The 16966-nt window shown below is 35.7% G+C and overlaps 3 protein-coding genes across 6 annotated transcripts in view; all 3 read right to left on the reverse strand.

Moving 5' to 3' along the window:
• The window catches only part of mrpl40 (mitochondrial ribosomal protein L40), a 135689-nt gene that overhangs the window by 111790 nt on the left and 6933 nt on the right, over window positions 1-16966 (reverse strand). The window lies entirely within an intron of this gene.
• polb (polymerase (DNA directed), beta) lies at window positions 1513-8554 on the reverse strand. Its single transcript, XM_067414535.1, has 14 exons — window positions 8237-8554; window positions 7750-7807; window positions 7595-7661; window positions 7290-7364; window positions 7122-7180; window positions 6988-7037; window positions 6855-6906; window positions 5614-5668; window positions 5462-5534; window positions 4525-4595; window positions 3577-3663; window positions 3059-3126; window positions 2202-2341; window positions 1513-2063 (listed from the first exon to the last, which is right to left on the reverse strand). Exons 1-14 carry the CDS (start codon window positions 8295-8297, stop codon window positions 1969-1971), a joined length of 1011 nt encoding a protein of 336 aa, XP_067270636.1. The 5' UTR covers window positions 8298-8554; the 3' UTR covers window positions 1513-1968.
• Window positions 8686-16966, reverse strand: enkd1 (enkurin domain containing 1). 3 transcript variants are annotated; one of them, XM_067414524.1, is made up of 8 exons: window positions 16564-16966; window positions 15610-15701; window positions 15300-15527; window positions 14141-14313; window positions 12372-12515; window positions 11024-11166; window positions 10256-10392; window positions 8686-10178 (listed from the first exon to the last, which is right to left on the reverse strand). In XM_067414524.1, the coding sequence occupies exons 2-8, from the start codon at window positions 15692-15694 to the stop codon at window positions 10018-10020; spliced, it is 1071 nt and encodes a 356-aa protein (XP_067270625.1). In that variant the 5' UTR covers window positions 15695-15701; window positions 16564-16966; the 3' UTR covers window positions 8686-10017. The 3 variants fall into 3 exon arrangements, with proteins under 3 accessions (XP_067270625.1, XP_067270624.1, XP_067270623.1); XM_067414523.1 differs by having other exon boundaries at window positions 15610-15704; XM_067414522.1 differs by having other exon boundaries at window positions 15610-16966.

The raw sequence follows: 16966 nt of genomic DNA on the forward strand, positions 1-16966 counted from the left end.
TCTGATCGTTCCCTATCCCCTATATAGTGCACTGTCTGATCGTTCCCTATCCCCTATATAGTGCACTGTCTGATCGTTCCCTATCCCCTATATAGTGCACTGTCTGATCGTTCCCTATCCCCTATATAGTGCACTGTCTGATCGTTCCCTATCCCCTATATAGTGCACTGTCTGATCGTTCCCTATCCCCTATATAGTGCACTGTCTGATCGTTCCCTATCCCCTATATAGTGCACTGTCTGATCGTTCCCTATCCCCTATATAGTGCACTGTCTGATCGTTCCCTATCCCCTATATAGTGCACTGTCTGATCGTTCCCTATCCCCTATATAGTGCACTGTCTGATCGTTCCCTATCCCCTATATAGTGCACTGTCTGATCGTTCCCTATCCCCTATATAGTGCACTGTCTGATCGTTCCCTATCCCCTATATAGTGCACTGTCTGATCGTTCCCTATCCCCTATATAGTGCACTGTCTGATCGTTCCCTATCCCCTATATAGTGCACTGTCTGATCGTTCCCTATCCCCTATATAGTGCACTGTCTGATCGTTCCCTATCCCCTATATAGTGCACTGTCTGATCGTTCCCTATCCCCTATATAGTGCACTGTCTGATCGTTCCCTATCCCCTATATAGTGCACTGTCTGATCGTTCCCTATCCCCTATATAGTGCACTGTCTGATCGTTCCCTATCCCCTATATAGTGCACTGTCTGATCGTTCCCTATCCCCTATATAGTGCACTGTCTGATCGTTCCCTATCCCCTATATAGTGCACTGTCTGATCGTTCCCTATCCCCTATATAGTGCACTGTCTGATCGTTCCCTATCCCCTATATAGTGCACTGTCTGATCGTTCCCTATCCCCTATATAGTGCACTGTCTGATCGTTCCCTATCCCCTATATAGTGCACTGTCTGATCGTTCCCTATCCCCTATATAGTGCACTGTCTGATCGTTCCCTATCCCCTATATAGTGCACTGTCTGATCGTTCCCTATCCCCTATATAGTGCACTGTCTGATCGTTCCCTATTTTTCAAACCTGCTCACTGACAGGATAAAGGGATAGTTCACTTTAAAATGTAAATTTTGTCATCCTTTACTCGCCCTCAAGTTGTCTCAAACCTGTATGAATTTCTTTCTTCAGCTGAACACAAGGGAAGATATTTTGAAGAATGTCAGTAACCAAACAGTTAACTGGAGCCATTGACTTCTATAGTAGGAAAAAAAAATACGATAGAAGTCAATGGCTCCAGTTAACTGATAAAACTGATGCTTATAGGCTACATGTTACTGTCCTGTAAGAAGATACAATACACTGTGAAAATATTACCAGCTAAAAAAAAAGCCCTCAATGTGTGCATCATAAAAACATGAATAACACACGTCAGGCATGAGCCAGTCTCTGATAAAAACTATGCTGAAAAGCAGTTCACTGTAATCTCAGTCAAATGCCTGCATATAATATAAGAACAATTATTTAGAAGATAATAAATCAGAAACAAGAACTGATGAGTGGGAAATTTAATTCAAAACCTAAATTTTCTCACAATCTTTCATGTCATAATATGGCAGATTATTATCCAAATAAAAATATCCCCATAACATCATAGTGGATCGTAAAGACTTTAAATAACACAGACAATCATCATTCATATATTTTTTCAGTTTGTTTTTTTGTTCTTTCTTTAAGTATGTCGAAAAAAAGAGAGGATGACAATCTAACAGCTATCATCACAGCATTACTGTCTCAGTTCACTCAAACAAATCTCTGGACTTAAAAAAAAACTAAATTAAAAGCACCATCAACCACTGTGAAGAAGCTGATTTTTGACCTTCAGACTTTAAACACACACACACACATCTCTCCCTAAATGTCTCTTCTACTATTAAAATACACTACTATAACACACTTGACCATCATACACACACAGCTTGATGCTTAACTTTGTCTCTATCTTAGTTTCACTCGCTGCGCTCCTTTGGTTCCTTGTATCTCCACTGGATGTAGTCAAAGATGTCCTTCTCACTGTCCACCAGCAGAGGCTCTCCAGCCACACCTGAGAGACACAGAGTGGTCATGAGACGTCAGTCGTGGGACAGAACGAGCACCAGATAAAGAAAGTAAATCAACAGCAGGTAAACTAGACTTTCAGATGGACAGAAACTGAAAGTCTACACAAATTGGCATGTCTCACCGGTGACGCCCAGTGGCCGGATGGTGTACTCGTTGAGAGTGAAGCCTTTCTCCAGCGCGTGCGTCCTCATGTTCTTGTTGAATATGTCACTGCCGGTGAAGTACAGCACACCGCAGTAATACTGATCCTTAGGGATGAGCCTGCAGAACCGGAGAGAGAGAGAGACGCATGAGGAATATACTGGGAAAACTGGAACATCCTATCCTATGATAAAACACGACGCTTTCCTCTACAGACGCCAGAAATGATGGTGCATTGTAGAATTTAGATTTCAGATTAGTCATGTATATAATTAAGAATTTGGTCCATTTTAAAATGTAGTCTGTTTTCAATTGTTGGTTTTTAGTAATGATGTTTCATTGAAACTTTCTTTTTTTTTTTTTTCAGACAAATGTATTTCAGAACCTGTAATAATTCTGAAACGTCAAAACAATCAAATAAAAATGTTCATAGTACATAATGTCAATTTTTTTATATTCCATGAAGTCTTCGTAACTGCATGCAAAATATTAATAAAATAATTAGCTAAAATCACAACGTCCCATATAACATCTGTTAAGGAGACGAAAAGACGTCGATTATTATTGTTTAATAAAAGTAAAACCATAAAAACAAAAAGATTCCATTATTGAAAATGTAAATGTAATTTTCTAACTTTAAGTATTAAAATAACTCAAACTAATTAAACCCTATTTAGAAATTTTTATACAAAAACAACAGGATCAATACATAATAATTTAAATATGGAACATAAAAATAACAACTGATTCAAAATATTTATAATAGTAATTTAATGATAGTATCACTGGAAGAGAGTGAACTGGGTCAACCAATCACAGCAAATGACGAGTATGAACCTGATGTCAATACGGCGGTGTAAACACTCCTCCTCATCCTCCTCTTCTCTCTGCAGCTGACACACACCCTGAGGAAATAACACGGATTATTTTTTATTCATTTCTTATTTGAGAGTGTTATGTCCCTGTAGGTTGTCTGTATGCGTTTCTCTCCCCCTCTCTTTCACTTCGTTTTTAGGTTCCACCTTTCCATCCGTTTGGTTGGTTACTAAACCTGCCAATCTCCATCAGCCGCGTGACGTAAATTCCTTCGTAGCGTATCCAGTTTCCCCGCCAGCATTTAAAAGGATCGGCTCTGAACACGAGGGCAGCTTGTTATTTTTCTGTGCTCTGTGTTGTGTTTGTTTTTGTGGCCGATATTATGTTAATTTGTGATCAATAACCTTTACCACTTCTTGTTTTGGCCATCTCGTTTTCTGATTCAGTTATTCTTTGTTTATGATGACGTGTGAGTTCCCAAGAACGCTTTGTTTAATAAGACCAGGAATCGTAACAGAGACACACGGACAGAGACTCACCATAAACTTGGTGTCTCCTTTAGACAGCGTGTCGGTGATGAAGCCGATGGACTCCAGATGATCCACGACAGCGTGAAGAAGCTTCGGCTGCAGGACAGAACCACAGCACGAGTCACGGGAGTGAGGAAAAAACGCTTCATGCTTTAAAAGGGTTAGTTCACCCAAAAATGACATTTCTTTTATTAATGACTCACCCCAATGTCGTTCCAATCCCCGAAAGTTCATCTTCAGACACAGTTTAAGATATTTTAGATTTAGTCCGAGGCCTTTCTGTCCTTTGAATGTAAGTGTATGCACACTATACTGTCCACGTCTAGAAGGTAATAAAAACATCATCACAGTAGTCCATATGTGACATCAGTGGAATAGTTAGACTCATCTGAAGCGTCAACAATACATTTGGGTCCAAAAATAACACAAAATATGACTTTATTCAGCATTGTCTTCTCTTCCGCGTTTGTTTTCAAACCTCAAATAAAGAATCAAACGGTCGCGAATCAGCGGATTGATTCGTGATTCATATCGCCAATGTCACGTGATTTCAGCAGTTTGCCAGTTTGATACGCGACCCGAATCATGATTCACGACCGTTTTAATCTTTATTTGAGGAACACGGAAGAGAAGACAATGCTGAATAGTCGTATTTTTGGACCAAAATGTATTGTCGACGCTTCAAAAGAGTCTAATTAACCCACTGATGTCACATATGGACTACTTTGATGATGTTTTCATTACCTTCTGGACATGGACAGTATAGTGTGCATACACTTACATTCAAAGGACAGAAAGCCCTCGGACTAAATCTAAAATATCTTAAACTGTGTTCCGAGGATGAACGGAGGGCTTACGGGTGTGGAACGACATTGGGGCGAGCCATGAATGAAAGAAATTTCCTTTTTGGGTGAACTAACCCTTTAAATCTTCCAGTTTTTAAAACTGTCCATTTACCTGTTTCTCAGACTGAGAGGTGAAGTCCGGATGGGTCAGCAGTATATCAATATCACCACTCGACTCGGCTCCTGAACATGAACCAATGCAGTTATGGCACATTTAGACAATAAATGTGGCCTGTTGCACAAAGCTGGTTTCAGTTACCCAGGTAAGTTCGAGATTAGTTTGAGCAAACTCTCAAGAAGGTGGGTTGGTTTTTATCAGTGTTCATCACCATGGGCTAACCTGCTCTGGAGCCGGTTTTATTCTGGGTTAGAGATTGCAAACCCAAACTGGACCAATCAGCTGCAAGTAAAGATGCAATAAAGCCACACCCCATATCTCTCGTTCCAAATTAAAGCAGTTTATAATGAGAGAACTTTAGAAATAAAATTGTGCATCTTTTGGTGCTAATTATTTATTATATGTATATTATATGAATTATAATCACTTTTAATTCATATGTTCATGTAAATATTATATTACTAGACAAGTAGCCAAATAGTAATAGAATACATGCATTCATAATTCTTTTAAACAACATGTATTCATTTGAGCTCTTTGGGAACCTAACCTCTAATTATTATGCATATTTCTTTGATTCACATCATGCATTAATATAGTCCGATATTCTTTCAGTGCCTTCTCAAACTTTCGCTTCATAATAATTTTCAAAGCGACCTCTCAATCTTCAGAAGAGAAGTGAATCAAACGGACACTTTGATTGGCTATTTGCCGCACGCGTCACACTTTCAGGTGCATCGCTAACTCTGGATTAAACCTGAGTTGACAGAGAAAGTTCATACCGAGCTTTGAGAAACGGTTGAACTTGATCTAAACCAGGTTGGATTTATCTGGATTTGTCAACTCTGAACCTACTCTGAAACTTAGGGTTCAGCTAGCTTGATGCAACAGGCCTCAGGTGTCAGATGTGTGTATGAGAAGGATCAGTCACCTCTTCTGTAGCTGCCGCAGATGGTGCCGATGTACACGGGGTCCACCAGATCCAGCTCTTTGAGGATGAGAGTCTGCAAACGGCAGTGACAACATCAATACGGCGAGACTTAATGTGTGTATCAATGAAACACGGCAAGAAAAAAGTCCAACCTCCATTTTCTGCATTTCTGCACGAGGGATTCTCTTCTCAAATTCATCAAAGTACCTTTAAGAGAGGAAGAGAGGAACGTAAAAATACCACCAATAAAGATCACAATACATTCATGAGTCCTCTCTAGATCAGAGGTTTACAGAAAAATATATAATTAAAATAAATTGATTAAAATAAAAGGCAAGGCAAGGCAAGGCAAGTTTATTTGTATAGCACATTTCATACCCAATGGCAATTCAAAGTGCTTTACATAGAAATGAATTAAAACAGTGGTAACAAATGCATGAGAAAAAAAAAGGCTAAAATATTTTAATTCATTCATAAAAATTTATTTAAATAATGATTAAAATAATACAGTACTGTAGTAAATAGAAAAAGTAATATAGAAACAATTTTAGAAACATTTTTAGAAACTAAAAAAAATGTATTAAAAATTTTCAAATTTGAAAAATTAATTTTTCAAAGTCATAACTCTGAAATAGTTTATTTCAGAATTATACGTTAATATCATAATTATGACTGTAATAATTAGGATTTCTAATCTCATAATTTTGACTGTTTATTTCCTTATTATGACTTTTTATTTCATAATTATCACTATATAATAATATTTAATCTCATAATTTAGAATCTTTTTTTCTTTTCTTTTCTAATTATTTAATCTCTTAATTATCTTTCTTTTATTTTCTAATTATTTAATATCATATATCATAATTATGACAGTTTATTTCAGAATTATACGTTAATATCATAATTTTGACTGTCATAATTATGATATATGATATTAAATAATTAGAAAATAAAAGAAAGATAATTAAGAGATTAAATAATTAGAAAAGAAAAGAAAAAAAGATTCTAAATTATGAGATTAAATATTATTATATAGTGATAATTATGAAATAAAAAGTCATAATAAGGAAATAAACAGTCAAAATTATGAGATTAGAAATCCTAATTATTACAGTCATAATTATGATATATAAACTAATTATTATTAAATAAAAAGCCATAATTATGAAATAGCCATAATTATGATATATTAACTCAAATTATAAAATTAACAGTCAAAATGTATATATTAATTCATAATCATGAAAAAAAAAGTAAATGATGAGATTAAACATCATAATTATTACATAGTCATTAGTGAGATAGAAAGTTAAAAACACAATATAATTATGAACTCATACTAATGAATGTTATGATGGGGTTCCTGAGGATAAGGATGATCAGGACTTACTTTAATCCGATCTGCTGATGGTGGTTGAGTTTGTGTTCGATCTTCTTCAGATCTAAAACATCAGATGAGAATCAAAACACGCACACGTGACGTTAAAAGGCCACAGTTCTGCAAATGACTGACGCATACAAACCTTCCAAGTTCCTCACGCCCTCGTCATAAAACTTCCTGGCCGCGGCAGGACTAAAATACAGAGAGAAAGAGTGTGGAGTGAGTTTCACACATCACTAATGTTATTTGACTGACTTGAAATCAAGAGCGTCGTACCCGATCCCAGTCACTCTGGTTAAGAAGGTGATGGAGGAGCTTGTGTCGTCATTACGAATCTACAGGACAAACAGAACACAAGCAAGTCACAATCTATACTGACCCATATATATATATATATATATATATATATATATATATGAGTAATCGCATCTAAAATGAAACTACCTTTTCCAACTTGCGCAGTTTTCCTGTCGATAAAAACTCATCAATTTTCTCTGCTATCTTTGCACCAACTCCATCCTGAGAGGGAAAAAAAGCAATTTTTAATACAATCAAATGTCAACAAACAAGCGTTACTACCTTTTTACTAAGACACTAAGGCTTAGTATAACTATTAAATAACTATTCAATCTATTAGTATTTTACAATATTTAAATGATCTTAACCAAAGCACTTTGAGTTTTGTTCCAAATGTAAAGTGCGATACAAATGAAATGTATCATTAGTAGTAGTAAAAACACAATCTGCACCAGTTTCTTTGCTTCTGTCCCACTTTTGATCTTCTGTGGGTATTTGGCAATCACAGATGCTGCTTTTCTGAACACAAAACCAGAAAAGGGATAAATATGGGTTACAAATGTCTAAATATGATATTATATCTTAAATTATTAGACAAAAATCTTACCTGTAAGCATTGTATTTATGGATGGCTCTGTTGACATTTCTCTCATAATTGGCTAACTCTGAAACAAAAAAGATCATTAGAAGTTTGCCTCAGTGTTTTAGCTGCAAAATCTTATTCCAAAATGATATTTCCCTTTAGACATTATAACAAACAACACAATCAGATGATTGCTAGGTGTTATAAACATAATAAAATACTAACAATAATAATATTAGTATTACACATATTGTTTCATAAAAAGTAATATAAACACATTGTACTTTGTTGTGGAGCATTATTCTTACGTATTACATTGTAAAATAATGGTACTCATTGATGTTTTACCACCCATCAGGTGTACAGCCAGGTCTAATATCCCACTAAAGTGAGGTTTGTTGTTTTAAACGGACTTTATTTCAACAAAACCGATCTATTTCCATTCATACGGCGTTTAAAGGTCCAGTTACCTTAGCCACATGCTAACCTGAGCTGTCACAACAAAACTCACCTATGAGGAAATCTGTGATCCCTTCGTTCAGAGTTTCTTGTGGCGCTTTTCGTTTGCTCATAGTTGAGAGTTGTTTATAATATGTATGGATAAATGTGTTTATTTCGACTTTGTACCATCTAAGACAACAGCTGAGCCAGTGTTCAACACTACAGGACAAAGCATTAGCATTAGCGCTGGAGCCACGCAAGATGGAGGGCGGGGCTTAGAGACGCTCCTCCCATTAAGCATACGTCGCCCAATCAGAGGCCTTCATTTAATATTTATAAAACCGACACACCCACACTGGCATCAAACGCTCAAATTACAATTTATTTTTGAATGTTATATAAATAATCTGAATGCATAATTAAGAAATATAATATAAGCACACTTTTCAATTACCAAAATAAGGTTTTAAATGACTAAAAATATATGTGACTAGACTGCATACACCGACAAAAAAAATATCACTGCAACACCTGTTTAATAAATGACAGTATGCATACATTGTATTTACTTTATGGATTGTAATAATGACATTGAGAAGTTTGATGCAAACATATTTTGGGCCACTTTATGAAACAAGTGCATGATAAATCAAACACAGTGTATTTATTTATATGATGTACAAAGACAGTGGGTCTGAAATGAGTTTGGTTGGTGCAATTACTGAGCAGCATGTGTGATAATGTGATATTATTACAGTCAAAACTCTAAATAATTTCAATTACACATCAAAACTATTGAAAAGAAAGATTAGCTAATACCGTACTAAAAGACATTTGAAGGTCAGCACCTTGCCATAGTAGACATTCAACAACTGTTACTGTACATGGCAGCGGAAATACTTTAATTACAGTATAAATGTAAAATTCCCTCATTTACAAACAATTCTCAACTGTCCAACACATCCACAGAATACATACGGAAACCAATTTTCACAGCATAAGAAAAAAAAAATCAATGAATCATGCTTTGGTAAATGACAATTATGACATAAAACGTCAATTGTTACATAAAAAGGTCAGAAATTATGACATTCTAAATTGTAATTATGAGATAACCAGTAAAAATTATGAATTAAAAGTAAATATTACAATATATTACCTCATAATTATAAAAATAGTCAATATTATGAGGTAAAAATTCACAATTATGCTGTATTAACTAATAATTATGAAATAGTCAGAAATATGAGGGGGGGGAATCATAATTATGATATAATAACTCATAATTATGAAAATTCAAAATTATGAGATTAAAAATCATATTTATTATATAGCCATAATTATAAGATAAATAGTCAAACTGATAATAATTATGATGATAATTATGAAATAAACTGCCAAAATTATAAGAAGATTATGATATATTAACTGAATGGAATCAGTCAAAAAACTATATTACATGGTCATAATTGAGATAAAAAGTAAAAATGATGATATATTAACTCATAATCATGAATAATTATTTTTTAAATGAGATAATTTGTAAATAATAACTCATCATTTTGACTTTGATCTCAATTTTTTTTACTATTCTCATAATTTAATTTTTTTATGACATAATGGCAACTTTTTATCTCATAGTTGTGACTTTAATCTCATAAATATTATTTACCAGCGCACGAATACAGAATAATAATATGACAGCAAAAAAGAAATCAATGTCTTCTGCCACTAATATGTGTAATATTTTGTCTCAGATCTCTGCTTTAAGTGTCATGCGCTCAATCTCAGGAGACGGAAGAACTGCTGCATGAATATGTAAGAACCGGCTGATGCGAGCGAGTGTTGTGTCTAAGAGTCGACCTTCACATAGACTTTATCACGTGAGAAGATTTTAATGGCTTCCTCGACTTCTGAGAGCCGTCGATCGAGTCCGGCGCGCCGAGAGCGGAGGCTCAATGTGTCGGTGTTCACCGGCAGAGACAGCAGCTCACTGACCAGAGACCTGTGAGCTACACACACACACACACACATGTCAGAAATAATGACAAGCTAACGGAGGAAACGGACACTGATGATGAAGACGTACTTTCTTTGAGGGACTGCAGGGTCTCCTGCCTCTTTCTCTCTGACATCTGAGTGTGTCCGGCGGGAATGGAGGGATCAGGAATGTTTCTCCTCCTCTCCTCCTCCTCTTTTTTCCACTGCACCTTCCTCTGCTCCAGACTAACACACAAAATGAGAGAAAGTCAATGTTTAACTCAAAACTATGCATTAAGTACGATATGTACAGTGCGTAGCAAGCTGTAAAAATGGGTATAAACCGTTCTAATTCTATATTGCATTGAGAAACTGTATTTATGCTCATTTTAATAAACACAGATTCTCAATATTATATTATAGTAATAGGAGACATCACTATAAATAATGAGATTCAAGTTTGGGGTCAATAAGAAATATATTTTTGTTGATCAAGGATGCATTTAATTGATCAAAAGTAAAGTGACAGTCAAGACATTTATAATGTTACAAAAGATTATATCTTAAATAAACGCTGTTCTTTTTAACTTTATATTCATCAAAGTATCCTGAAAAAAGAATAACTGTTTTCAACATAATCATACATGTTTCTAGAGCATCAGATCCTCATTTTGTGAAGGATCGTGTGACACTGAAGACTGGAGTAATGATGATAAATTCAGCTTTGATCACAGGAATAAATCACACTTTACTATATATTCACATAGAGAACAATTATTTTGAATTGCATTAATATGTCACTGTTTTACTGTATTTATGATCAAATAAATGCAGCCATGGTGAGACAGAGACATAAAAACATAAATCAGAGACTCACTATTCTGGCACTTTGCCCTTGACGGCGCTGGGTGGGGTTTTGTCTCGGAGGTTCTGTAAGGATTGGGATCTCCTCAGGCTCGTCTTACTCGCCGCTCGAGCGTTATGACTTACAAAGTCCACCATGTGTCCTCTCACGTGCATCTACACACACACACACACAGAGAAGTGAAGTGATGTGAAGCCAAGACAACCCATGCTCGGGATTTGTCCTCTGCATTTCGCCCAACCAAGTCAGTGCACACACATTAGGAGCAGTGAGTAGTGAACACACAGACACACACACTTCTGTTTTTGTGAAATGTGGGTAATGGTTTTTATACTGTACAAACCGTATTTTCTATCCCCCTACATTGCCCCTACCCCGAAACCTATATATACACACACACACACACACACACACACACACACACACACACACACACACACACACACACACACACACACACACACAGCCCCTAAGCCTACCCATCACAGGAAACATTCTGCATTTTTACTTTCTAAAAAAACTCCTCCTGTATGATTTATAAGCCTTTTGAAAAGTGGGGACATGGGTAATGTCCTCATATTTCACCCTCTCCTGTAATACCTGTGTCATACCCATGGCATTATACACATCTGTGTCCTGATATTTCACAAAAACAAGCACACACTCACAGACACACACACACACACACCATCAAAACACACAGCATTGAGACTTGAATCCATGACCTTAATACATCTAGCTGGTTCAGGTGTGTTTGATTAGGGTTGGAGCTGAACTCTGGAATTGCCCACCGCTGCTCTAGGGTGAGTAAATCAAGGGCTAATTTTCCTTTTTGGGTGAACTATCTCTTTATAAGGTCCTACTCTCTAATCATTAGGCCACAACTGCCCCAAACAAACTCTACAATGCAATTTTTTGTTGTTGGTTTAACTTTAAAAAGTAAGTAACCTGGTTGCCTTTAAATTTGGAGTTTATTCAAGTTAAAAATTTGAGTTGATACAATAAAGGAAATTGATTAAATAAATAGAAACTCAAAATATTATTGTATCTGAACCACATAAAAAAAGTGATAAATTATGAAAATAGCACAATTTGGCATGTTTCACTGCTTCATCACAAATAAAATTACCCAACATTCTTGCATATTTTAATACAATTTTAATTAAGGTTGTTGATTCTCAATAATGTTCATTGTATTAACTCAAATTTTTAATTTCAATGAACTCAAAATTTTAAGGCAAACAGGTAACTTATTTTTTAAATATTTTTTTACAGTGTAGATATTACAATCTCTCACGCCACACAGTTGAGGACTAATACAGTGCTTTATGTTTGAGGTGAATGTGATCTGAGTGTGTACTTCAGAGTCTCCGTCTCCTGCATCAGTGGCTGATGGTGTCGGTCCACTCTCGGAGCGGCGGAGCGGCGGTCGACCTCCAGATCCACATTGCGAATGAGCCTTCAGGAACTTCTGACACTCGGCTTTCTTTGAGGGACTCGTCTCCTACAGACACAGAGACACAGCTTTACTGACACTGCGGCCCTTCACTCTTATCCAGGACACATCAGGACGGGTTAGTGTTGATATTACTGACACAATGTGCTCAAAAATAGTTTTGACCACTTCCAAATGTGTTTTAGAACCGGATTTGGTGTGTATTTTGTATCGTTACATCAAACAGATCAGACAAAATAGATGTTAACAGCCAAATGTGAACAGGACCAGGAACACTTAACCCTTTATGGTGCAGAGTTACCATATGGCAAGAATTAATTTCTACCCATTTCCTTGTTAATCAGAAAAAATGCAATATATTGCACTATGGGGATTAAAAGGGAAGGCCTTAAGGTTGCCAATGATTGCTCTATTAACCTGATTTATAAATATCTCTTAAAGGAGATTTTTTTTTCTCTTTTAAATTAGACATTTTATTCACAGATCTTACATAGTTTAACTGTAAATTGAGAAAATATAAATGTTTCCATAAGGCAACGCTGTACCACAGTGGAATTGTTATATGTATTTCCCCCACTGGGATAGTTTATAGATGGTAGCATCAATAATATGATTGCAGTTATTTATTTATGTGACGTGTTTTTTGTAGTATAGTTTATGTATAAATAACAAAATAATTTCTTCTTTTCAGAAAATGAGCAATATTTAAGGAAAGGGCAGAATTCGCTCTTCCATGTGATGAGTGTGAGGATGAGTTTGGCCATTTTGAAGGTTAAATGTTAGGGCACTACTTAATAATTATTATTTATGTTTTTAATATATTTTTAATATATTGTTCAAAGTATATACATCTTTCAATTTCTAAAAGAAATGACACAGAAAAGAAAATCATACTTTTATAGAAAAACTACTTTTTTGGCCATTTTCCATTGTGATACGGCTTTGCCATTCAGCAACGTTTCCCTAATTACTCCCCGCAGTTTTGATTTGTATGATTGAATACATTTAATGTAATAACTTATTTGAAAAAATATTTCATGGTTAGAACATAATGCATACCAGAGGATGAAATATGGCACAATTGTCACAAATACAGTCGGTTTATTGACAGTTTTAGCAATGGAGTACTAAATGTGTTTCTTTTATGATATTATAGTGAAGACATTTAATACAAATATACAGTAGCAGAGTTTTTAATATTATTTATATACTATTATACTATCTTATTAATATTCTGAATTAGCTTTTTATTATTATGTATTCATTTTAGTGTAAGTAATTTCATGTAAGTAGTTTTGTTATGGGGTTGTCATTTTTATTAGTTTTAAATACATTTTTATTTCAGTTTTTTTGTTTTAGTCATTTCAGTACTTCAGCTTAAACTTATTTTATTTCAGTTAGTTGTCAAGGAAAGTTTTTAAGCACAATTTTTGCTTAATTTCAATTCGGAAAATAATTTGAACCAGTTTTAGTAAACTAACAATACTGTACAGTAGATATCTATACATATATGACTGGAAATTGCTCAAAAAAAAGTTATTGCATGTTTAGAAGCAACTCTGCGGCTGTTTCGTTTCAGTGCATGAACTGTCTAATATCAAACTAATGAAGCTCAATAGAGAGTAAATCACTGCTATTGCACTGAGATTTTCAGGGGAAGAAAGTGATATCACCTGTAACTGGGCCATTACTCTGGACGGGACGTCCTGGTATTTTGGAGAGATCCAGAGCGCTTTAACCGGCACAGGTTTGGCATGTTCCCTCTGCGCCTCCAGCTCTCGAAACCGCTTTTGGACTTCACGCAGCTTGCGCACATTTTCTTTACCGAAGTCTCGTATGACAGGCTCTGTCAAAGAAGAACATGGAGCAGATGGAAATAATCAAGAATAATAAATACATTTTTATTATAATAAATAAATAATTGTATTCATCAACGACACATTAAATTGATCAAAAGTCACAGTGAAGACATTTATAATGTTACAAAAGATTCTATTTCAAATAAACTCTGTCCTTCTGAACTGAATTCATCAAAGAATCCAGGGAAATAAAATGTATCAAAGTCTTCAACATTGATAATAATCATAAATGTCTCTTGAGTAGCAAATTCTGATATTAGAATGATTTCTGAAGGATCATGTGACACTGAAGACTGGAGGAATGTAATGAAAAAGCACAGGAATAAATTACACTTTACTATATATTAACACAGAAAACATCTGTTTTAAAGTGTAAAATTTTTCACAGTTTTACTGTATTTTTGATCCAATAAATGCAGCCTTGGTGAGCAGAAGAGACTCTTGCTGATGCCAAATGTTCGAATTTCAGTGTATAATAAATCATTAGCCCTCTAAAAACTCAACTTTCAAACATTAAAGGAACTGTATGTAAGAAATGTATTTCAATTAATCATAAAATGGGCCTGATATGTCACTAGGGATAAAGAAATCATGTTAATTTTAAATACTTATATCACTGACAACAGTAGTCCGACCAGGATATTGTGATTATAAAGTTGTTGTTGCAGCCCTCAACTGATGTTGATGATGTCATGTTGTGTTTTGGCCTGAAGCTCCGCCCTCCACCTATCGACCAATCACAAAGTCAGTAGTGTTTTGGCATTTGGGTTGCCAGATCTGCTCTAGTTACCAAAGCTGCAGATACAAACGTTCCTCCTGATCGTCCAATCTGGCAACCTCGAGTCAAGGTGAGGGGGAGGGGGATACACCGCTCTACAGGCATTTGAAAGTGATTGCAGTACCAGTTTTGGCCACAATCTTACATACACTTCCTTTAACTCATTTTAGTCATGAACATGTATTATGATCTCACTAGATTTGGCAGGACTGGGGTTCAGCGCCACTCCCTCCAGTCTCAGCAGGTTTCCCACAACCCCCCTCTGCCCTCTCTCCAGGATATGAACCGCGTTGGCACCGATGCGGGGTCGAGGGGAGGAGCGGGCGCTGTAGGACCCGGGATAAAGCACAGGGTCCGGTGCCAACGGGCCCTTCAGAAGAGGAGACGAGCCGCTCTGATCATTGCCCTCCAGCCGACCACGAGCTTCAAGACAACAGAGAGATCAGATGAACCATCACACACACACACACATAGAACAGAGTGAACGTCACAGATTCAGGCTTACCCGTGGATGGGCGTTTGTAATATTCAGGGAACAGCGTGGGGTCTGGAGGAATGGGACCAGAGATCGCCGAGGGCCCTTCACACATTCTGCTGCTACTGGGGATTATGACAAGGCTTTCATATAGTATATGCCAGCACATAAAACTTGACAACAAACTTGTTTCCCGAAGGTGTTTACTCTGTAACACTTTACACGAGAAGAATCATGTTACAATCATACACACAAATCCATAATATACAATAGACCAACAGCACACTTAAAAACTACGCAGGAATGCACTTAAAGAACACTTACAAGAGTATACTTCAGTAAAAAAAAGTGCTACAAGTAAAACAGTTGTAGCTGTGTAGTCAATGTTTACTACTGTCTGTTTCAGTATACTTAAAAGAACACTTTTATACACTAAAAAGTGGACCAGTTTAGTCCCAAGTAGTATTGAAATAGTATACTTACAAGTAGCACATTGATATAAGTATACTACATAAAGTATACTTACAAATATGCTTAAGTATACTTAATAAATAAAAACGTTAAAGTTTTTTGAAAAGGTCATAAGGCAGTTTGTATAAAGAGTTAATAATTATTATTGTTTATTTAAATGAATTCTATTTATTTCTAACTTATTCTTTAGGTTATATTTATGATATATTTCTATATTATTTTATAATCATACCTTAATGCTCTTATCGAATGATTAGCAGGGCAACGGGTAACTAGCTCAAAATAAACATGTATTCAGTAATAACAGCTTTTGGTAAGCAGGATTTATTTATTATTGTGCATACTGCATTTGCAGTTATTTGACCACTCTTACCGTTAGTAAACACTAACGTTACAGTCTAAACACCTGCTGATTCACATAATAATGGATTCAGAACGATCAAGCGCCATATTAATCTGTGAGTGAACATAAACAGTGATAAATCATGAAAACGAGTTCCTGAAGAAACTTACCTTTAATGAAACCCTCAGTTATTTAATAATGTTGCAGTTAAAGCGCGATATTAGCTCCGTTTTTCGGTTACACGCAGACTGATGACGCATTAACAACAAGCGCAAAGCTTCACCATGGCAACGTCTTAAAGAGGCAGCAGCTGGTTTCTAGCGCAAGAAGATATTGTGGATATTATAAATAAATACGCAAACAATATTATAAGATTTACGCGTATGGTCCTATATTTATATTCTAGGATCCGAAAAAATGAATGTAATGTGGGTCTGTCTGTCTATCGTGCATTTAGAAAGAAAGGTCAGTGTGCAAAAACCTGGGGAAACAATATGTTTTTAAAAGAGAAACAAGAGTTGCTAAATGAAGCTAAATATCATACATTTTTTACGTAATCTAGGAGAAAGATGA

The sequence above is a fragment of the Pseudorasbora parva genome, chromosome 13, assembly GCF_024679245.1.
Source record: "Pseudorasbora parva isolate DD20220531a chromosome 13, ASM2467924v1, whole genome shotgun sequence".
Classification (NCBI taxonomy): Eukaryota; Metazoa; Chordata; class Actinopteri; order Cypriniformes; family Gobionidae; genus Pseudorasbora; species Pseudorasbora parva.